General features: G+C 38.9%; 1 protein-coding gene across 4 annotated transcripts in view; it reads right to left on the reverse strand.

The window, feature by feature from the left end:
• Window positions 1-25016, reverse strand: part of SLC25A21 (solute carrier family 25 member 21) — a 482637-nt gene that overhangs the window by 120878 nt on the left and 336743 nt on the right. For all 4 annotated transcript variants that reach the window (XM_045450741.1, XM_045450742.1, XM_045450740.1 and 1 more), the window contains one exon: window positions 10568-10651. In XM_045450741.1, coding sequence (XP_045306697.1) covers window positions 10568-10651 — 84 coding nt within the window. The remainder of the gene's footprint in view (window positions 1-10567; window positions 10652-25016) is intronic.

Here is a 25016-nt window from a genome sequence, read left to right on the forward strand (position 1 = left end):
CAGGCACCTAGGCATGGCTTAGGTATGTGTCCATGACTCAAGGTCTCTCATGGGACTGTAGTCAAACTATCAGTTGGGCCTGAGGTCTTGTCTGGTTCACACAGGTGGTTGTGGGTAGGATTCAGTTCCAAGTTGTCGTTAAACAGAGGCCCTCAATTTCTCATTGGTTATTGGCCCGAGCTATCTTAAGTTCCTTGCCACACGGGTTCCTCCATAGCGGAGCTTACTTCAAAGCAATAAAAATGTAAGAAACCAAAAGAGCAAGAAGAATAAGAAGTGTCTAACTAGATGCAAGCCAGTTTTTTATATACTAATCTCAAAAGTGACATTTCATAATTTCTGCCATATTCTCTTCATTACAAGAGAGTCAATAAACCTAATCTCTGCTTAAAAGGAGGGGATTATACAAGGACATAAATACAAGGGGGCAGGGATCAGTAGGGCCATCTTAGTGGCACCCTATCACATGGATCAACAGGAAATCAAGAAAGATTTATGAATGTGCAGGTGACATAATTTGGCTATCGGCATTCACACGAAAGACTAGAAAGTCATTCAAAATTTCTCCTTCTCACTCAACACAGCTATCCATCATCAGTTCACTCCAAGGAGTTTAGTTGTCAGCATTTTCTCTTTAGAGCGGTACATAAAATGATAGCACATCTTACAATCATCCGTGTCTTAGATCCCACAGAAAAGGACAGGAGTCCTATGGTGACTTCTGAAAGAGCAGTTTGAAAATTCAGGTGTAGACAGAAGTCAGACCATGTGAATTAAGGAGTGAACAAGTTGTCAAGAAATATTTTTGGAATCTAACATATATATTTTTTTACACATGAAGCCAGATCTCTAGTAATTGATATGTCCTGTTGCTGAATGGATTACATTGAAATATTCTTTTAATTTTGGTCCCTTGATAAATAGTGCCAACTTCTGGGAATTTTAGTATTTGAGGTTTGAAATGCATGTTGACCTATTCACTGAAAACTGTTAGGATACAAAATGGTAAGGACACCAGACCATGTCCTTTTTCTCATTTTGGTTCTTGATTCTTCTAATTTAGGAAAAGCTTCATGCAAAGAAATCTAAAAACTAATTCATCTAACAGAAAATTACAAACTCTCCTTAGCAGTTTCCAAAACTCATCTCACACTTTATCTCCTTTTTTTGTTGCCACTGAGACTGTGTCTACATTAGAATTCCTGGTACCCAGGGCTTTGTTTCCCTACAAGTTCACTGTGGCCAAAGAGAATTATGAACAGTGTTTATCAGCAGGAGAACAAGGCCACTGAATATGGCTGGTCATATTCCTTTAGATTTTGGTGACCACATATTTTGACATATATAGCAGTCATAGGTGATTTTCACCCCATCTGATAATTCATCCAAGAAACTTTGATTAAATGCCTTATCTCATGTTTTATGAGGTTTTCCTGGTTATTACCCAATATTCAAGTTGAGTTAGGCAAAGGTACTAACAAGTCAAATAACTAAGTTCATGCCGTGTGTTGTTGTTGTTTTTTTTAATTTTGATGGTACATTTATTTAACATATCCAAAACATCATTTCCACATGTAATTCTTTTGCATTCTTTTTTATACACAAATTCTTTACATTCCTTTTACACACAAAGGTTTCAAAATCCGGTACGTGTTTTACACTTAAAGCACATCTCAGTTAAGTTCCTTTTGAACAGGGCTCTGTCCAAAGGATTATGGACCTCTATCTTGGTCTCATGGGATGATGGTGGCACACTTCAGAATACATTTTCAGTCCAATCGCATTTGTTCAAGATGTGACTTAAAGAAAAAGCGCACCTTTGTTTTCTTTGAGTGCTGATCTTAGGAACCAATCTATTATTCTGGGACTCTCACTAACCTCCTCTCTGCTGAAGTTTGCTGGTTTGCAGAATGTAATCAACCATAGCAGATACTACCTTCTCCTACTTCCCACCCCTCCGGGCGCTATTCAGCAAAGTGAGATGAGATATGTGACAATGTTTTGAACCCATAATGGGGACAGCATAAATCTGAGGTGTAGCTTCTGCTATTACTAATACCACTATTAAGTTATTGACAGAATAGGGAGCATGATACAGGATGTAGAAGATCTTGGATGAAAGCTCACCCCAACAAACAGCAGCTATGGGATGCTGGGCAAGTCCCTTATCATTCTTATCAGTTTCCCTACGAGAAAACTAGAGGCCATACTCCCCACCTGCCTGTTGCCTTGTTCTTGTGAGCAACAAGTGAGGTAAGACATGTGGACACATTTCACAAACAGTAAAGGGTCAAATGGTAACAATGGTTTTGAATATAATCACTGCTCTAGCAAAAGTGTCTGAACCTTTTCCTTTCTTCCAGTTTCAAACCATCTGAAATACTGGGAGGAAAGGTAAAGCTAAAGTCACGAGACTAGACAAAAACTTCACGAACTAGCGACAAGAGCATTGCAATTGGGTGACGAAACAGATTCCCAAGCAGGAACTGAACAGAAACTCACCGTAATTAACATACACTCTCCAGTGGTATCTGAGTCAGGGAACTTACAGAGAAAATGTAGCAATCTAAACTATACGCAATTCAACTTAGTTTAAATACATGTATGCGGGCATGTATGTATGTATCAATATTTTTTAATTTTTTAACAGTGTTCTAAAATATTAAAAATCCACATGACCTCTTCTTTCCAAGGAAAATAAAATGGGATCAAATTTTCATATGACCAGGGGAGAAGACTTCCTAATAGAAGACAGAAAGATGTAATTCTATGATATCAGAGACACTAGCTGAAATCAATGAGTATGATAAAATATTAACTCCTTTAACCTCGTCATGTCAAGCTAAGCCTAAGTTATTTCCTATAATAAGAGAATCAGACAAAGGTAGAAGTTTTAGGAGGTTTTCTTTCTCATTCTCATCTGAAAATGTTCGGTTTAACAACCACTAGAAAAAGGATTATGGTTTTGGTAAAGACGTTTTCTCCCAAGGTGACTATGCATCTAGTTCATCAGAAGTCATCAGAGGAAGTTAAAATAAAGGCTTGAAAAGATTTCCATTTGGACATCTCCCATTGACTATAGAATCCCCTCACCTCCCATTAACACTCTATAAAACATGGGGAATATCTGCTCAGGCTCTGGATTGAGACGCGAACGTTCCCGAAAGACAGCTACTTCCACCCAAACAACTGGTCCTCCTTTTCCTTCTTGTCAGCACCGTGAGCTGGGAGAGGCTGTGTTTGGTCTCTTAATCAGGCCTTGCTGACGAGCTGACATCACTGCAAACGTTTTCACTTATTCTTTGGCAACACTTAAATCCTTGCCAAAGGCCAGGCAGTAAGTCTGAAAGCATTGTTAGCAAGCGGCTGGGGGAGTTGGAGTGTGACTGTCAGCTAGCAATCTATGGTGATGACAGGAGGGAAATCTAGGAGCTGAAACCATTCTAAAGGTCACCCTGTGGGCAGAACAAAAGGCCTCTGACGGAGCTCTGGGACATGGAAGCCCAGGGATGCTGCTATGTGAGCACTCTGGAAATTCATTATCCTCTCCCTGATTGTAAAGACCAATACAGCTCAAACCAAAAACTATCTGCCTTCGCAGTGGTGTAAAATAATCTGGTAAAACAGAAATGCCCCATAATGTACCAATGGCTCAACTTTCTGTGTTTTGCAACATATTCTTCTGTAATATTTTCTCTTTACCCTACATCCTTTCATTTTCAACCTTGAATTGCTAAATAATAAGAGTTTAAAGTTCTTAGCAATGTACATTTTATGACTAAAATTTTATGAGTATAACATACTGAAGCACTCATAAGCCATTTTTTCTTTATTATTTTTTTTCAACGTTTATTTATTTTTGGGACAGAGAGAGACAGAGCATGAACGGGGGAGGGGCAGAGAGAGAGGGAGACACAGAATCGGAAACAGGCTCCAGGCTCCAAGCCAATCAGCCCAGAGCCCGACGCGGGGCTCGAACTCACGAACCGCGAGATCGTGACCTGGCTGAAGTCGGACGCGTAACCAACTGCGCCACCCAGGCACCCCTCATAAGCCATTTTTAAAAGGAACACAGATAATGCAGGAATAATCAGAATAGGTCCATGCCTGAATCGAGATCATCTCTTTTTTCTCATTCCAAAACTGGGGAAGATTTGGAAGAAGAAAATGGCTTCCATCTACTGGGTGCCATAATCAGGACCTGGGTACTGGGTCATTTGTAAAACCTGCCGGAAAGATTTGCTATAGTTTATTCTCCAAACTCTCACCTACTGTGTTATTTCTTTTCTTATTCTCCCCCCACCTCCCTACCTCGCTAGATGGAAGACACTTGTTGTGCCATCATTAAGAAGCCCAGGCAGGTGAGGGCAGAATCCTGTAGTGTGGAAGCAAGAGCAGCTGGGATTGTCTGCTTTCCTCCTTATCACCACAGAAAAACAAGGGAACAGGGAACCAATGGACAGCATTGGTGACTACAGTTAATAATTCTGCACTGCATACTTGAAAGTTGCTAAGAGAGTAGATCATAAATGTTCTCACCAAACACACAAGAATGGTAATTATGTGAGGTGATGGATGTGTTAACTCTCCCTATCGTGGTAATCATTATGCAATGCATACGTATATATCGACTCATCACATATTACACCTTAACCTTCACAATGTTATATGTCAGTTATATCTCAGTAAAGCTGAGACAAGGGAAAGCTGAAAGCTGAAAAACAAGGGAGCACTCAATGGAGGTCCTCTGGGTACTAGGAAGGGTCTCTTCAGTAAGACAGAAAGGAGCAGAGAAGGTACTCGAGACACCAGGAAACTCACACAGAAGGCACAGTGCACATCTGGTACCCACCAAAGAATGAACTCACTATGGTACACCAGGCTTGCAAACTCAGTCAATACCCAATGATCTACTCACAATTGATTTGCCCTGCAGATTATGCGCTTAGGGGCCTGGGAAACAGTCTGCAATTATTCATGTGAGTGAAAACTCTGCGCTGGTTAAGTAGCAGTGAGTATACAGTGACCCGTGACTCATTTGTAATGTGAACTCCTGGGTCTACATATAAGACCCTCAGATAAGAGGAAACAGCCTCAGGATCCAGGGAATAGTGATGTTAAGAACCACCCACTCCAGTCTGGCTTGGCAATACTGGGTAGATGAGCTGGTTTCTGTTGGATGAGAAGTGGGGTAAAGGGGAGAGAGAAAAAGCAGCAGCAACTACAGGGCCTTGTGAAGTTGGAATGTGGCTTAGGTGGTGAGGATGCTGACTGCTCCAATAACTGTGATTCCTGCGAAGAGTTAGCCTCCATTGTCTCTTCAAGTCCAACACTTTCCCACACTTCCATGTGACAGTGAGGGGGTTTCCAGGGGCTACCCAAGAGGTTTTCTCTAGGGGTAAACTTTTCTGTTTAGAGATGGTGTTTGAAAATCACCTGGTTGTGTTACATTAGGCAAATCATGTTTTAAAAAGTAGACCCACTAAGACACCAAATTAAGGTAAAGATCTTGGAGTTAGTCCACCTGTAAAAAGGAAATGTCCAAATCTTGCCAGGTTGTTGTTGATTTTGAATTGCAGACGTCCCCCTTCCTTTGTGTCACAAGCCACTCATTCCCCTTAATGAAAACAAGAGGGAGTGATTATACCTCCTGGGGCTGTGCCATTTATGCCGTCTGAAAGGCCCTTAAACGAGTGGCACATTATCTCACACATCTGGAGTTTACCAAATTAGCCAATTATGCTGGAGCTCATAAAACGAGGCCTTAAATGTCATTTAACTAGAAAATATTATAATCACCAAGTGGTCTGATTGTAAGATGATACTTGGGGCAGCATCAGCGGTTACAGAAAACAAATCGTGAAGCAAAACACAGTTCAAATACCCCCCAAACGCAACCACATATTTTCTACAGTAATACTTTCTGAAGAATACCATATTTCTGAAGGCACCAGCAATCAACATGTTTCTCATTTGAAACTAAGTTTAATCCGACCTAGTTGTTTCCTAGTTATTTGCCTTGGGCAAACCAACGTGCATGAATTTTTCTCAGAAGAAAACTGAGGAACATGCAGGATGAGAGCCGACGGGAAACCATGAACTTATCAGATATGGATCCGTCTGTAAGGGATGGGACAATAACTGGATTAAGAGTCTTGAGTTATCAGAGGTTTGTGGTGCTGTCTCTGAACTGACAAGATTCAGTTCACTGAGCATATATGGTCTCTCAGAGTTTTTGTACTTTACCTGAAGGAAGAGAGAAAAGCTGCTTTAAATTGCTACGTGATTTTGGGGGTAGGAATACGGAAAGTTGTAGAAGAGTCACTTAAAATTAGGGGTTTAGGGGCGCCTGGGTGGCGCAGTCGGTTAAGCGTCCGACTTCAGCCAGGTCACGATCTCACGGTCCGTGAGTTCGAGCCCCGCGTCAGGCTCTGGGCTGATGGCTCGGAGCCTGGAGCCTGTTTCCGATTCTATGTCTCCCTCTCTCTCTGCCCCTCCCCCGTTCATGCTCTGTCTCTCTCTGTCCCAAAAATAAATAAACGTTGAAAAAAAAAATTTAAAAATTAGGGGTTTATAGCCACTCATTTCACATTGCCTTCTTTTCATTTAATAAATAACAAAATTTGGTGTTTAGTAAAAGGTGATGTAAGACAATGGAATAACCATGACATGCTGCTAGTATCTGTGTGACTTTGGGCAAGTTATTTAACTTCTCTGATCTTCAGGCACCTCATACAAAATACAGACATAATGCTGTCTTGTGTTGAGAATAGTGCTGTGTTCAATATAAGGTTTGAAAATTCCCTAGCATCGTGTCTGTTACACTGAAGAAACAAATATCAGTTTCACGTCTTTCTTTACCTATGTCACCAGGATATCTTAAGTTCTGTTTTAATTCTTTTTCCTCTTTATTTCAGGAAGAATGGCCACTAGGAGCTTACAGAAGAGGAAGAGGGAGAGACAGGCAGTCCTGGTTTTACATTAGCATAATTTATAATCCTCTCGCCCATCTGGGCGCATCTCAATCACTCTCTTTACAGGAATGACAGGTACAAAAGAGACTAGAAAAGCTTTCAGGAGATACCCTGAAGCAGAAGGAAGTAAGATGTGATGCATGAACACACGGTAAATGGAGACACCAGCTGCTGTTTGCCAGGAGAATTTATAAAACAAAACTAATTGGTTTTAAAGGCGCCTCATCAGCTAGGCTAACTATGTCTTCTGGGCTCACTATTTCAGTAGATGGACCTATGAGTTTATTTTTGCCAAACCTGAAAAAGAAGAAGAATCATGGTGACGGTGGAGGTACTCTCAACAGTGACAAAGTTCTTCCCCGTGAGTTCTTTCTTCTCCATTAGCTAAAACAATGATGGCCTCTTTGGTAAAAGCCAACTAAGTGTGATGATTCCATATAGTAGAAGTTCTTGCCCAGAATTTGGAAGGCCTTTTTTTGGGTAAAGCTGGGTTGAAAAAACCATGTGTTTCATTAAAGTACAATGTATCTATGTTTTTAGTTCTTAAAAGAATCTTAGAAATGGTAAAGGGATTTGGACCCATGTATTTGAGTCAATGTCTCTTGGAAACATGAATTCTGGGCAGAGAAATAGGGAGCTTCATCTCTAAGAATGGTGATGAGTATCACTTCACTTTCTTACAGCAGAGAGGAAAATGGGAGATCTGTGCAGACATCAAGTATATTATCAGACTTTAATGTTCTTAAATAACAGAAAAGGAATAGCTTTCAAAACCTTTAACTTGGAGGATATAGGAAAAACGAGGAGAGATGAACTGTCTCACCTGTCTCACCTGTTAATAGTCAAATTGACTTGTGTTGTATCTCTACAGCCACAGACCGAATGGGGCTGTAGGCACCTGAGTGAGAAAAACATCTTTGAAAGCAGAGTGTACTCTAAAAGCTAAAGAAGAAAATCAAAAGGAACTGCTTTCACTAGGGAAAAAAAATCAACACAACATGCATTAAAAGGTTTTCTTTTCTTTTTTTAACTTAACTCTATGAAATGTTCTTGCTCGGTATCAAAAATAACAGGCAGCTTTTTCTTTTGTGTTTTAACAAATATTCACATCTCTAAGACGAGAGGTCTCCGGCTTTTGGCTAATAACATGCCTAGATCTAAAGGCATTACAGAAAGTATGTCAATTTGCTCTAGAAACAATTATACATACAGTCTAGGAAAAGGCCAATTTTACTATGCAAGGACCACACATGCTGTATGTTTGTTGTATTACTTGATATCAAAGCAGAAACATCAAATTCTTCCTAACACACATGAAATAAAGAGCCTGGCTAAGGAACTCCCACATCTAATTCAGAGATATCTGTTACAGCTTACAGAACTTGGCAATGCTACTACTACTCTTTAACTGGGAAGGGACACTGCTATTGACTATATAATACACTATGATTTGTTTAACTTTATGTATATTTTGGGTAAACTGAGTATGAGTTTGATCCCAACTGTCATAAATGCACGTATATTACCAATGCACAGCACTTAGGTACCACATCACCACAGTAATAATAGCAAGAATTTGCTGCTTCTTTGTCACTAGATCTTCTAAAGATATTTAATCAGGTATCGAGATCTTATCATAACTTCAGAAGGGGTAGTCAATAGCAAGACTTATCATCTCTGTTTCATTTTGCATCATTACGATTTTGATGTGATGACATTTATTCATTTAACATGCACTTACTATCTCTACTCAGTGCTAAACACAGGCACAGGGGATACAAAGCTAAATGAGAAATTGCCCTTGGGGCGAGAGAAAGGAGATAGACAGAAAACAGCCATAATAAATTAGACAGGGGCATGCTATATTTTGTATAGCATATAAGAGTGATTGGTAAAGAAAGCATGTGGTAGAGAAAAGATGGTCAGAGGGGGAGAAATGTGAGGGCACTCTTGAATGAGGAGGGATAGTTTCTTGTGTGGATGAGGGGGTTGGTCCTGCAGGAATAAGATAAAGACTAGCATGCAAAGTTATGAGAATGTGAGCAGGCTGGCTGTTTTTAGAGCAGATCTGTGAATGGGGAATGAGCCTGGAGAAAAGGAGGGCCATACTAGGCTATGCTAGGGCCATACTAGGATGCTAGGGCCATACTAGGAAGGGCTCTGTACCATGATAAGTTTAGACTTTATACTGCAGGGCATATTTTTATATATTAACCAAATACTCCAAAATTAAAATAATGAAAACAGTATAATGCTGGCAGAGAGATAGATAAACTGATGAAACAGAATAAGAAATGGAGAAAGAGAATAGAAAGTTTAGACGATGTATACGTGGGCGTTTAATACACAAAAAAGTTAGCATTTCCAACGAGGGAGTAACAGAAGGATTTTTCAACACGTGGTGTTTGGACAATTGACTACCCATTTGAAAATAAAATTTAATTCCTATATGCCACACAGCATATGAAAAAAACAATTCTCAGACGGATTAATGACTTAAATGTCAAACATACCAGAAGAAAATGTTTATAATCTTGGGGCTAAAATATCCTTTTTTCTAATGTGACGATAGGGTCAGATATCACAAAGAACAAGATAGATATAATCACAAAACCACAATCTTCAAAAATCGCAAAGTTCTGAAAGGTGTAAGACATTGTAGCTCTAAGGCAAATGGCAAGCTGGGGAAAATATTTGCAATCTATGTCATTGTTAAAGAATTAGTACCTATAATATATACGGAGCACCTACCAATCAATAAAAACTCTAACTTAAGAGAAATGGGCAAGAATATAAATAAGCAATTCATAAAAGAAATGACATTTAATGGTATAAAAGCATGCTCAATCCCAGTTATAATCAAAAGAATGCTTATAGACAATTTATTTTTCACCTATTAGATTCTTTTTTTAAAGTTTACTTATTTATTTTGTGAGAGAGAGGAAGCGGGAGAGGGGCAGAGAGAGAGAGAGAGAGAGAGAGGGAGATATTGAGAGAGAGAGAAGCTCAAGCAGGCTCCACACTGTCAATGCAGAGTCCAACACGGGGCTTGAACCCTCAAACTGTGAGATCATGACCTGAGACGAAATCAAGAGTCGGACGCTGAACCGACTGAGCCACCCAGGCATCTATGTAAAAAAATACTCTTTATCTGATCATCTAGTAGACAGGATAACAAATTTGACACATCAACTTTTGACACAGTTCTGTTTTGATTGAATATTCATAAGCTGCAATGCAAATAAGGAACACATTTGGGCACTATATTCAAGAATCAAAATAAAGAACTATTACATTTAGATAGCTGCTGTTATGAGAACTTGAAAAAAATCTTAATGGCACAAAATAGAAATTGTCTTCCAGTCAGCAAATTGAATATTAATATCATTTTCGTGGTAGTTCTTATGGTGTACATATTTAGTTTTCAATTGTATTATCAGGAAAAACTAAAAAAAAAATGTGGGAAGGCACCCTTTTAAATATTTTCCCTTAATAACACTAGGACAATGAAACATTAAAAGTGAAAAAAACATGTAGTAATATGTTAAATGTCTATATCAACATAAAGTCCATACATGAAGAACTGTACTTACCCTTCTATTCGGAAAATTGTTCGAAAACTGTCTCCCAAGCTTTTATAACTGTTTGGATCAGTTGCACATCTCTGAATCTGGAACCTAGAAACAAAATCAAACAAAAAATCGAAGTTAAGGAATTGCCAGATGACTTCCCTCATTTTTCAAAGTCTTAGGAAACTCAGCCTTTTCAGGTTAATCTAAAATATTCTGGTTTTTGCTATCAACTTTATTGATTTATTTGCCTCATATAATCCTTACCTTATTTTTGTAGCCTTTAAAATTCTATTTCTCTGTATTTTAATAGAAACTATAGAGTTTTTTTTTTTCATCTGTTTCTTAGCCAGGCAGATGCACCCTGAGGCATTTATGCCTTTTTCTTTTGTGAAAAGCATACACAGATGTCATAGATTGTTTAATGTATAATTCAGAAATCTGAAGGTGCATATGAAATAAATAAGTAGCTGTATTTCTTATCTTAATTAGTACCCCCTTGATGGTAATTTAATAAAAAGTTTAAATACAGAGCCGCTAATATGGCCTAACTTGGATCCTGATTGTGAATTTGAAATTCATTCTGGCAGACAGGAACCTGTGCTTAGGGGAAGAGAATGAATTTGTATTGTGATACAGTTTACAATCACTAGTTCTACTTCATGATGGAGCAGAGTTGGTCTTTACTTTCAGGCTACCTGAACCCTTCATATATGGTCTGTATATAGTTGGTGCTCGATAAAAATGTATTCCATTTTAGAAAGCTAAATTCCGTTTTTTTCTTCTTTTCGGTTATGATCATGCATCTCAGGACTCTAACCTTCAACCTGTGGAAGTTTCCCAGTGTCAGGGTCTTAACTTATTTATTTTGTATGCTACTCTGGGGTTTGTTTTTGAAGAGATTGATGACAAGTAGTCTCATTTCTCTATACCCCAGTTCTCCATTTTTGAGTTTCTTTAGTCTGCTCTCACCTGGTGTTTACCTTCCTTGTCCCAATTCTTAGTTAAGGCCTTTCTGCTCTTCCTTCCATAATCTTATCAAAAAATTTTAAAATAACTTTTCAAAAACACATCTTATATTGTCTACTTTGAGATACTTTCCTGAGATTGTTGGATTTATGATTCTACCTCTAAGAATAATGTATTTTATGGCTCTAGGCCACAGGGAATTATGCTGAAAACGGATACATATATCACAGAAAAGAGTGAATATTTCACTTTGATTGAAACAGCTGGGCATAGGAAAGGAATGAGTCCATTATAAGACTGGAAAGTGAGGCTAGATTACATTTGATTTGGAGAGCGGAGAGTTGCTGAATGTAATCGTGCGGGAGGGTAGCCATTCTGAGATGGAGGAAGTTGAGTAGTCCAGTAGAGTTCTCCCAGCAGACCACATACAAATACCTACAAAAATATTTACTGCCTGATTGGGTGGATTGGAATGGCAGTATGGAGGGCAGAACAACCATGAAGGCAATAGGATGATCTAGGTGAAGATAATAATGCCAGAATATGAATGGAGGCAACAGAAATGTAAAGAAAGGGGTAAGCTTGTTGAGTAATCCTTTTTCTCTTTAAATAAATGTGTGTGTGTGTGTGTGTGTGTTTTATGATACATTCAACATGACTCCTTCTTGATCCTCTTCAACCCATAAAGCAATATTCTACTATTGCCAAAATTAAACAATGTCTTTAATATTCACGATGGTTTTGTTTGTCAAATTTACACCTCTATTAACGTGATCATTTTTAGAAGGTTAAATTTTTTAATTCTTAATTTTTTAAAAATTTTTTATTTTTGAGAGAGAGAGAGAATGCGTGTGTGAGCAAGGGAGAGAATCTTAAGCAGGCTCCATGCGATCCCATGACCTTGGGATCACGACCTGAGCCAAAATCAAGAGTTGGACGCTCAACCGACTGAGCCATCCAGGCACCCCAAGAAGGTTCGTTTTTAGACAAGAATTATATCTCTAAAATTTGAATTGTATTGAGCTCGTCAGAGGCTCATGGATCAATACAGTCAACCCATTTAAACTATTCTGGGTCTAGAGGTACATTTGGTGTGTGCATAACCACTGACCCAGAATGTTCAGTAAGTGGTTCTGTCTATAATCAAAAACATGATTTGATGGTCACATAGGTGGACCATGTTTGATATTTCTGGACTACTGCACATAGATGAGATAACTTGGTACTCTGGATACAAATGAATTAAACCTAAACACAAAATAGTACAATAAGAAAAATATATGTACACTTACACAACAAATAACTTTGCATAAAACTTGTTTATACTACAAATACAAATAACATAGAGAGTGATTTCCAAAACACGATGCCGATTCTAGTGTGAAAAAGAATCTCCATCTCTCCATTTGCATATTTGTAACCTATATTCATGGCTGAGTATGAAACATTTTCTTATGTCCTAGTTGGGAAAGCCAAGATTCTTCTCTAACTGTTCTTTAAAGAAAATAATTTAAAATAGTTTTATATATTATAATAGTATTACATGTTCGTAGATTTTTCTCATACTATCTGTAATAACTTTCATTAAATTCATTTACCTCTATCAAATTCCCTTCTGGATGCTTTCCCCCCCAAATTACCAAGTATTTTTTAAAATAATTGTCATATGAAATAAGATCTACAAGTTTTATAAAAACTCAGGGCATTATCCTCACTGTAAAGGGCATAATAAATAAATGAATGAGCAAAATGACTTATAAGGTAAAGAAAAATATCCATAATGTCAAATAGCATCTGCACCAAACTGCCCAGGCGTTCATCAGAGGGAGAAAGTACTGCTTTCTGCAGAGGGCAGGAAGGATTTCAGGAAGGAAAAGGGATTTGAGCTGGTCCTATAGGATTCAGAGGCAAAAAGAGTAAGCATGAGAAAGCATTCCAGGTGGGGAAATGAAACAAAGGCCAGCGAGGGAAAGTTGTCCTTTTAAGAGAAGTGAAGGAAGAGATCCCCCACCATGGCAACCTTCCACGTTTCCTTCAGGACAGGTGGTACAGGACTCTGCTGGGGCATTCAGTTGCTCAGGGTGGGTGGCGACCTGAGTGTGTTGGGGGAGGAAATTTATGAGATAAAGTCAAAGCCCAATATAGACCATTTGACCTCTTCCTGCTCCTCAGCTGAGTACTTCAGTTAACTCTGCATGGCCATCTCACAGTTATGTGACCCTGGTTCTAGAAGGGACTATAAATGAGTCAGCAGAGGGACCAAAGCAAGTGCATACTAATGACCTTAGCCCCTCTTTCACTGCTGGAGTTAGAGACACACTGTCTACGATGTCTGTGTGCTTGGGTAACATCGAAGAAGATCTTCTGTCAGCTTACACCAAGATGAATCCAGAGTGCTGCTATTTCATAATTAACTAGTTGTCTAACTTTGCTCTAGGAAATCTAGGCACTTTACTTGCTAGCTGTAACTTCTTCCTTTTCATAGAATCTGAATAGATAATATTTCTTCATAGATAATATTTCTAATCTGCCATTCATGCAGTTAATTAGAGTTTTTGAACACTTCGCATGTATTAGTATTCCACTATTTGGGGCATTATACAGAAATAAGACACAATCCTTCCCTTTAGAAGCTTATACTTAGGTGAAGGAGCTGTGCAAACATATGATTACAATATGCAAGTAATAACAGTATTTTGGGATATCCAGTGTCAGCAAAGGAGTTTTACTGGCATTGAATAAATACTACTACTCTTCTTGGAGGTGATCTCCTGTCTATAGGTGGACTGTAGCTGACAGAAAATAGCACTATGTAGAGACATTGGAGAGAAGAGGGAAAATGGGAAGGCTATCTTTGGGCTAAATATCTGTGATTTAATTTTCCCCACCCGCTTTACAACAGGCAACAAGAACAGTTAGTGGAATCTGTAAGGAGTGTTCCACTTAGAAGCTGACTGATGAGTGACGCTGTGTTAATTACAAACAGGAGTGGTGACATCAAAATAACATTACACGAGAAGGGTCCACAAGGAGTGTTCTAAGGCAGTGCAAAAGGATGAGCAGGTATGGTAAATACTAATTCCTCAGTAAAGCCACCGCCATCCTTTACTATGCTAAAGGAGCTGGAGTCCCATTAAACAGGCAAGCACAGCTGTCTCTTTTGCTGCACATCTCAAATACGGCGTGTCTACACTTTGCAGAGAAAGTGCATGCAGTATTTAGTTCTACTACACATGGCTTATTCGGATCACAGAGTTATCAGTTCTTCTAAGGAATCTGTTTCAAGTTGATACAATTATAGTGCATTTTGGTCAATCATGTAAAACAGCAATTTCCTTCTTCCCCTTTACTGTGTTTCAGCAACTTAAAAGGTTGCTCTCTTGGATTGAAACTTTACGTCAGCATTATTCCAAACTGCATTCTGTTCTAACAAATTCTCTCTATGCCCGGGGAGACAATTTTCCGGTTACATAATACAACTCTTTGTAAAATTACAAAGGCCAAGCCACACTACCCTTGATTGTATTTAGAAGAAAAGGTTGGACCTTTCCATTGTCCTAATAAAAGCAGCTTGGACACATCTGGAATCTCCATCTGAGAAACTTCTCTTATTAGAATGAAAACTTGCTGCCAAACCGGCAAATTGGACAGTGGAGGAACACTTGAGAAGTATTCAGTGCCTAACATCCAGTCAGGATGAAACACACAGAAAGGCATGTGGCGCAAACCCTACGTATGCCTCATTGTCCAGGAGCCAGCAATCCTATCTGCTGTGGTGCCAGGGAGCACAGTACTTCATAGTCCTACAAATGGAGGGAACAGCCCTGTCATCGACCATGCCATAAACATGAAACGGGTTTCTGTGGTAACCACCAGCGCAAGGAAGGGCGGCTCAACATTCGAAAACAAATGTACAACATATTTTTAAAAGCTGGAGAATGTTCTCACTCACTAAAATATTTATTTTTCTCTAAACTGGAGAACCATTACTGCAGGATTTCCCACTGGCTTAGTTGTGTGTTTAGCCAGTGATACCAAATTTCAAACTAGCCTGTTGTTGATTCTTAGCACAGTGAGAAATGCCAGTTTAGGCACTCGGCTTGTCTGAGCTCTTCTTAAGTTGTGGCCATAAAAAAGATATGTCTGTGAGAAATAAAATGGCTTTGCTCCCTTAAAGGCTGTAGGATCAGATTGTTTGAAAATCTCAAAATCTCAAATCTATGCAGTGCCTTCATCTGCGAATTAATTTTCTATCTATCATCTTAAAAAAATACTGATGCCTGATGGTATCTATACTGGGGTGTGGAGGCTTCAGGACACACACATACAGACACACGTATATGTATATATGTACGTGTATATACAATTTATAGTGCATTTATATGAAGGCTGGGAGTTGAGTTGCAAAGAGTCAGACTGGGGCAGATGATGACATTTGTCCTGAAGCTATATTTGCATAGCATACACTCTGCTTTTTAGTTCGATCTTGCGATTATTTGTAGTGCTTTAGGATAGGGAGCTGATGGAGATTTGGGAGGGGATGGAAGCCATTCCAAGCCATCCCTTTGGTACTGCTATTAATCCCAAGCAAAGCTGTCAGAAGGTGAAGTTCAGCTCTTGCATCATCTCCAGGTGATTTTGCAGTTCAATAGAATTCTTGTGCTCTCTCCTACCTTCCTCCCTTCAACTCCACTCTCAGAAAAGCATTCACACCATTTATCCGTAGTGTAGCTTTGAATGTGAGATGTTGTCTCTCAGATCTTGTCCCTTTAAAAAGATTTCAGCTATCCAAGAGGAGGTAGAAAGGTTTGTCTTGTTCCCAGTGGGGATGCAGGGTACCTGCGCCACCAAAGATAGCCCAGGGTGGCACATTTTTCCTGAGTGGAATTAACTGTATGTATGCTACCAGTATGCTGTAGGTTACGTAAAAATGACAACTTAGTGTCAAAAGTGAGGAACTTTGGGGAACTGAGCCACAGACCAGGAGCTACCAGTTAAAATTTATTGAGTGTAGCCACCAATAAGCAGTGAAAACTAGTGAGGTTTGTAGTTTAATCCTTCTTTGCCTTTCTCCTCAGCAGTATAATGGGGAGAGCAGACATTAGAGGACTCTTTGATTTTGAAGGGACAGTGACACACAGGGTTATACCTGAGTTTGTTAGCCATAAGAAAGAAGACACATTTCATTTTGTTTTGTAAAGCCCCAATTCCATATTTTATAGAGGTGGGAGACTGCTAATAAAAATTGTACACTGATAATAAGTGGTGATGAATCTAACGAAACTCGCTGCCAAGATCTTTGCAAATGTGCTATGAACAAAGATTATTAGTAATTACCAGAATGTTACACATGCTTCTTAATAAACACTTAAGAAACCCACTAATGAACAAGAGATTAAAAGACTAAAGGTTTGCAATTACAGAACACATTAAGAGGATAACTGTAGGAAGATTAAATAAAGATTTTAATTCACTGTAATTAGCCTATCTTACAGAAATAAGATGTTTCTCCTATGAAGTATGTTTGCTTTCTCACTGGTTGGTTGAACATGGCCAAAGTCACACCGAACATGCAAAGACATGTCTGAGGCTTTGAAGTATACGTGTACACACCTACCTTACAAACTTTGGGAAAAGGGCCCCAGGAAGCACATCTTTAGAAAAACTGCCACCATGTATGTTTGTTTCCTGTACTCTGAAAAATCACCTTCCACTGAGGCTGCCCCAAGAAAAGAAATACCCAGTTTCCACAGAAGGCTAAGCACTGAACTGGAGGGGAATGGGGTCTCTGCATTTGTCATCCCTGCAGAAAGACCACATCAGATGGTGGGGAGATGAGGCTACTGATTTGAGAGACGATTCCATCGGTTTTCTTTAACAAGTGCTGGGGAGAAAAGTTTTCTTTGAACATTTCTCGAAAAAATGTTAGCTATGGGTATTCTGTTTTACTTTAGATGAAATATAACAATAATCCTCATAGCACTGTCTTGGCAATGATGAGCTCAAGAGTCCTTTAATCAGGTCGGAAGGGTGTGGTTTACAGTTCCAAACACAGATTTCTGCCTCAACATTTCCTGAGATCCCCATCTGCATGAGAGACACAGAGATGAATAAGCCACAGATCCTGTTCTCTAGAACAGAACAAACAAGTGGAGGGAGGGCAAGATGTTAGTAGTTAGTTATAAAATAAGGCAGACTACAAGTGTTAAAGATTCTGGGAACTAAGTTCGCCTGCAATTTAAAGCATTGCCTTTGCTTGCTGGGTTCACAACCTAGGCCTGGCATCAATTAGCACCCTAAAATAATGCTAACAAATCCACAAGGGTCATGGGTTTGGCTCTGTCTGAGCAGTGACCACCGACCGAAGTTCAAAAGCTGTACCCTTACATATTTGGCTGCTTATCAAATTATTCTAAAAATTCAGGGAAAAGAAAGATATTTTTCCTGAATGTTGCACAGTCATTGCTCTGAGAAAGTCTCCTTAGAAAAGAAATAAAGACAAATGCCTGGTAAAAATTAAGACGTCCTTTGCCTGTTTAAAGTCTGAATGTCTTTAGTAGGTGTAGGTGGGCGGGGCTATGCTTTGGCTTAGTGTTTATGATACTGTAAAGGACACCAATAAATTTCTCTATGTTATTATAAAACAGTTTATAATTTGAAGAAATATGTAACCTGGAGTGCTCAGTCAGCCTCGATAATTACTACAGATAAGGTAACACATCTTGGCAAGGCCACAAAAGCAAGAGAAATCTTCTGTGCCATGTAATTTTGAACATGCTTTTGAACAGAGCCTCAAAAATATTATCTCTCTGAAATATCAGATCAACCCAGATAGCCTGATTATACTTTAAGTAATTTCCTGTGATCCTAGACACATCTAATTGCAGTCTCCTTTCACAAGCCAGGGAGATTTAAAGTCTGATGTTCTGTGACTGTACATTTTTCAATTCACACTTGAATCACACACTTAAATATCCTATAAAGGTTTCATCATTTTGCCAACCACAAGTTTTGTTACAGTAAACATGTACCTATGTGTCCCTGATTAGTGTGATGAAATAGATCTAGTTTTATGCATCTTACACAATTGTAAGACATACGGTCTTCCTAGCATTTAGAATTCGTGCAAAATTTGACATTGTAAAATGGAATCATGATAAGACAGTTGATTCTACCATCTGGCACATGTTCTTCCAGTTGTTTATATTACTTATGGGATAATAACTAAGAACACTGACAATATAATTCTGAAATTTATTTTAATGACAATATGCTGGTTAACAAGTCAGAGACAAATGATCATTAGAGATTACAGCTTAACTCTAATAATGTAAAACCACAAGCAATAAAACAGGCTAATTGACATAGCTGTATAATTAAAATGCTCCAAGCATAAACTGGTCTTAATTAAACAAATGCCTGACTAGCATGACTTTCAGTATTTTGCTTTGTAAAATACATGTCATATTATAAAATTATGTTTATAACATCATAATATAGTGCTGTCACTCTTTGAAGATACATATGTGTGTGTACGCATATATTCAATTAAACTTCACATTTAGTGTCAACAAATGACCAGATGCACCTACCTACATTTTCCTAAGTGCACTGATGTAGGTTGGCCATTACAGTGGTTAATTAGCATGAAATCAAATCACACTTGGGAAGTGAGGGAAGGATGGATCACAGGTTGGAAAATAACCCATTAACAAGGTAATGAGAGTAGAGAGGGATACATCAGCTTCAGCAATCAAATACTAAAATTACCACAGTCTTGATAAGTATCATTGTTTTTCCATATTCCTCAAATAATTATAGTTTGAAAAAATTAGATTCCTCCCTCCAAAAAAAGTTAGCTATGTTCTTTCTTTCACCAAGCCTCCCCACCTATCTCCTTGGGTCAACAGGTTTTCCTAATGTCCATCAAATAGCACCTACTGCCTGGTGACAGAAGACCACATGACGTCATTCTCACCTGTTGAACCTCAGCTCGTTGCTTACGATGAGATGGAAGTTCTTGGTGTCTAGCCACGGTAAAAGATTTCCAGGACAGAGAATTCAAAAGCAGTCAAATCTACCAGAACCCTACTTGTCCTGGGAACTGAGCCACTTCACATAAACTTAATTATGCACTAGAGACCATAAGCCAGGGGTCCCAGGGAGGGAGAATGTCAGAGAATATAAAGTCCCTAGAGACCTAATATGCCATTCCATTTTATTTTAACTGAACAAATGTGCCTATTTTATGGTTTATTTAGCACTGATAAGGAAGGATGTCTTTCAATAATGTCAAAGAAAGAACGATTAAGAGAGTGGGTGGTTTCTTTGTATTCATAAGCATAAATGCTTATGCTAGAAAGAAATTTGGGGAATGGAGATAATAAACTTGGCTAGTAAAGAAGAAAACATGCTTATGCTTATCATAGTTGAGGAAAATTTCAAGGGAAGTTTTAACTTTATACCAAGATTGACCTCATATGTTAAAAAGATTTGGATCAGTTGTTATTGGTTCCAAATGAGGACAGAGTTTTCAAAAGCATTTTATAGGTGGATAGGACCCCAGAATGACAAAAAAAGTGGTAATCATACTGCTTACTTGTAAATCACTTTCAACTTTGAGAGCATTTTTATTACTTTTTTATTTTATTGTTTTTTAAAAATTTTTCTTAATGTTTATTTTTGAGAGACAGATAGAAGAGACACAGCGTGAGTGGGGGAGGGACAGAAAAAGAGAAGGAGACACAGAGTCCGAAGCAGGATCCAGACTCCGAGCTGTCAGCACAGAGCCTGACATGGGGCTCGAGGCCACGAACGGTGAAATCACGACCTGAGCAAAAGTCGGATGCCTAACTGACTGAGCCACCCAGGCGCCCCGAGAGCATTTTTGTATATGTGATCTCATTTGAGGGTGCTCCTTAGTTTCATGGTTCCTTACATTTGTAGGGTAAAAAATCACTTGAAAAAAGGTAAAAGAAAAAGTATCAGCTTGGAGGTAGAAAGGCACCAGACTAGAGGGAATAGGTTTCCCTGAAATCTCTCACCGGTTTTGAAAATTTTTGTCTCTAGTTCAGAGAATGCCTGGTAAAATTACTTCCCTAAACTCAAGCTTTTTTCATTTGTTAAAAAGGGAATAGTTACTTGCATGCCACCCAACTGACTTTGAGGTTTATCTCTAAAACTATTAAAAACTCAGCGCTGAATGAACTGTTTTAGGGAGAGCCAGAACAGTTTCAGAAATGAACTGACTGTGGTAATGTGATTGGATCCCTCATTGTCAGGAGTATAGACTGTGGGTGGAGAGAGATCTCTCATGGGGGAGGTGGGATAGACATCTTTGTGGAAGAATTCAGATGCAGTCTTATTTGAAGAACAAGACATCATGTGATTCCTTTCAGGTCTCTCATTGTAGACAACTCGATTGATATATTCTGGACCAAAAAAAAAAAAAAAATCTTTCTATACTTATTTAGCATCTATTCTATGAGCTTTTTCCCCCAAATGATTTTATTTATTTATTTATTTATTTATTTATTTATTTATTTATTTATTTATTTTTAATATATGAAATTTATTGTCAAACTGGTTTCCATACAACACCCAGTGCTCATCCCAAAAGGTGCCCTCCTCAATACCCATCACCCACCCTCCCCTCCCTCCCACCCCCCATCAACCCTCAGTTTGTTCTCAGTTTTTAACAGTCTCTTATGCTTTGGCTTTCTCCCACTCTAACCTCTTTTTTTTTCTTTTTTTTCCTTCCCCTCCCCCATGGGTTTCTGTTAAGTTTCTCAGCATCCACAAAAGAGTGAAACCATATGGTATCTGTCTTTCTCTGTATGGCTTATTTCACTTAGCATCACACTCTCCAGTTCCATCCACGTTGCTACAAAAGGCCATATTTCATTTTTTCTCATTGCCACGTAGTATTCCACTGTGTATATAAACCACAATTTCTTTATCCATTCATCAGTTGATGGACATTTAGGCTCTTTCCATAATTTGGCTATTGTTGAGAGTGCTGCTATAAACATTGGGGTACAAGTGCCCCTATGCATCAGTACTCCTGTATCCCTTGGATAAATTCCTAGCAGTGCTATTGCTGGGTCATAGGGTAGGTCTATTTTTAATTTTCTGAGGAATCCCCCAAGTGATTAACAGCTTATTGTCTGCCTGGAGAACACTGTCAAGGTCAATATCAACTAACTCTGTAACTTCTCCTATCTCTCTCCACCCAAGCCCCACCCTCTCTCATCTCTCTCTCTAGCTCTCTCTCTTTTGCTCAACTATATTCCATTGAAAATTCCATTATGACATGAACCCATGCTCAAGAGAGCCCCAGTGGAAGGGTGTGGTTTCATAATTACCATCAAATAACATGTTAAAAATAATTAAAAATCACTTAGAGCACTGGCAGCAGAAGAGATGCCTAAATTATTCCCACCCAAGAGCAGGCCTAAGTTGGCCACAGAACTTGTACAGGAAACAGTGTTTTACCAATTAACCAAATATTTAATAAAAGACAACTAATGTTTTTGGCCAAATTACAGGTGGATAGTTTGGCGGGTAACAAAGCACTTCAAGACAGATCCAGTCATTTAATTTCATATAATGATGATCTTATTCCAACTAGCAGCTTTGACATAAATGTAACTTTGAATTTTAAAACAATTATCTTAAAAAAAACACCCTAGCTCTCTATGAATTAAGATCCAGATTAATTGGGTATCTTGGCTAATGTAGGTTCCTTAAAATGTTAAAGACTAAACACAAGGCATTCATTTCAAATGAGACCCAAGTGAGAAATCTACACTGAACACATTAAGAGTTAAACCTTCTTCAAACTTTTGCTAGGGTTATTGCTTCTCAGCCTTTTGGCTAAGATCAAGTGCAAACTTTTTCTAGGGTGAGTTCTGGTTGTGTCCAATAAAACTTTACTCACTTGCATTTGTTATCATGAATTCTAAGTGTGAAGATTAAATTTAAACATTGGGGCTTTTAGCTCTTTTCTCCACAAGTAAAACCTTATCATTGAGTATAGAAGAGCAAAAAGTGTTCTGGAACAGTGAAATTTACAACAGGAATTCAAGCCACCTAACGTTTATTGAGCGCCTGCTCTGTACTGGACACTTACATGTTAAGACTGGTTAACTCAGACACTGACCCTGTCACAGAAGTTTGCATTCTAAGAGGAGACAAACCTGTAGCATTAAAACATAAAATGGGTAAGTCTTCCCAGATTTGTCGTATTCTTGCTTGCATCCTTGAATAGCACTCAGGAAACCTCCCTTAGCATGTTCATAGCGCCTGGTGTCAGAGGGGGCCTTCTGAATGGGAATTATCCTTCTGTGCTCTTACACTGGGATCTGCTCAGGCCTTCCAAGGCTTGAGCAGGCCAGTCCCTACACTAATGACCTCACAGTGCATTTCTGGCTCTTTGTTTTCTCTGTATGGTTTTGTTCTGTCCCTTATTGCTATGCGATGAGCAATCATTGCTTGCACATCACGGTGTCTGCCCCTAAGACACTCTTCCTGCTTCCATCTCCTCCACCTCCTTTTCTCTCCTGCATTCCTCCTGTGACCTTTAACTCACCACCTAGGACCAGCAGTGAATGAAGGATGAGATAACCCAGCTTGGTCATGGCTCTTAGTGAGGGCTGCAGGGGTCATACTATGAGTCAAGTTCATGAGCACCAGTGCCTGGCCTTTGTAACATCTATTTTGGCTGTTCAGAGACCATTTTCCGTAAGTGGTTTGTTTCTCAGCTCTGTGCCAGAGTTGAGGTTCTGAGATAAGTGGCCTCTGGCTGAGTTTGAACTTTCCCTGAGAATGGGCTGTCCTGAGAGGAGGGAAGGGGGCAGGCAGCCTCCATTTTCCTCTTTCCTAGGCTCAGTGGTCAGGCCCAGTGGAGGAGCTCAGGCAGGTACAGTCTGTCCCACTCATGGGAAGACAGCCTTGCTGCCATGTGCTCCTATCCCTTCAGGATCCTTCTACTCTGTGCATTTAATAGAGAGTCCTGTCACTCCTGGAAGCTGAACAAGAACTAATTTATAACTGATGACAAGGAAGATGAGGATGACACAAAGCACAGCTGATGCCAGCCATAATTATTCCTTCTTCATTCTGTTCCCTTATTTGTTTTGTGGTTTCTGTTTGTTTCTTCCCCCCAAAATGCCCTTTTTTATTTTTTGGTACATTTTCCACTTTTGCATTATGAACTATGTGGTGTCTGTTATTTAGATTCTCATAAATGCATGTTTAGTTTGAAAATTTGAGGAAAATATCCCTTTAAAAAAACCTGTATTTTTCAGAATTCTGACCAAATCACTGTGGTTTTCTGTTGGCTCTGATGGTACTGTACTATACCTTTTGGGGGAGAGAAGAGAAAGGACTATAGAAAGGAAAAGAAAGGGAAAGGGAAAGGGAAAGGGAAAGGGAAAGGGAAAGGGAAAGGGAAGGAAAGGAAAGGAAAGGAAAGAAGCAAGGAAGCAAAGAAGACAGAAAGAAAGAGAAAGCACCACTGCAAAGGGTTCTACTTCCCAGTACAAATACTTTTGGAACTGCTAAGCCTACTCTTACTCATGTGTGTTAGGTCAAATTCTGGCAGAAATCACAAGACAGCTGCAATTCCATACTTTGAAAAGTCTATTAAAAAAATCTTGATATAATTTATAGAATAGTTGGCAGGTATTCCTGCTTTTTTTTTTCATTCCCTTGAATGTAGACAACTTTTGGAATAAAGGAAGGGGAGAAATGAGTATTTTCAATGGTGAAGTCAGTATATTCACAACTTTAAATGTGATGCCAAGAGAACTTTTTGCAAAATGAAGACTGGTTCAAGCGTGTACATATTTTTAGTAATATTACTTGTGTCAGATTCAGTTTCGGCTAACTATCAAGAGAATTACAAAGCTGTACAATGTCTGAACGTTTGTATGACTGAAGACAAAAATTTCCCACAGGTAAACAAATACAGAAGTGAAGACATTACACTTTTAGATAGAAATAAGATAAAGACAATTTTCTTAAAAATCTCAAGTTTAAACATTCTAGAAATTTAAAGGTATAAACAGATGACTTTCTTATTATATTACAATAACTATCCTAAATGAACATGGCTTCGCCAAGGGCTTTGGTTGCTAGGGGCTGCCATGTCTCAAGGTAACTCACATGAGGGAGGAAGTGGTTATTACAGAGACCATGTGTGACAAGGAAGTATAATGAGGTCTCCTGGGAACTGGGACTGGAACAGGGGAATCCATCAGGGACTGTGGCAGAAGCGATAAGCAGTACACTAAAATTTCCTGCTCCTTTTTTCATTGTGTGAAGTTGATTTGGAGAAAAGCCTACACAGTCAGATAGTAAGTACATCCCCAGCCCCCAGTACATCCAGGTGTAGATCATGTGACTAGTTCTTTTTTAGTGGAATCTAAGTGAAGCGATGTGTCACTTCCAGATTGAGATTTTTAAATAATGAGTGGGGTTTCTTCATTTTCTCTCCTGTTTC

Source organism: Leopardus geoffroyi, chromosome B3, assembly GCF_018350155.1.
Source record: "Leopardus geoffroyi isolate Oge1 chromosome B3, O.geoffroyi_Oge1_pat1.0, whole genome shotgun sequence".
Classification (NCBI taxonomy): Eukaryota; Metazoa; Chordata; class Mammalia; order Carnivora; family Felidae; genus Leopardus; species Leopardus geoffroyi.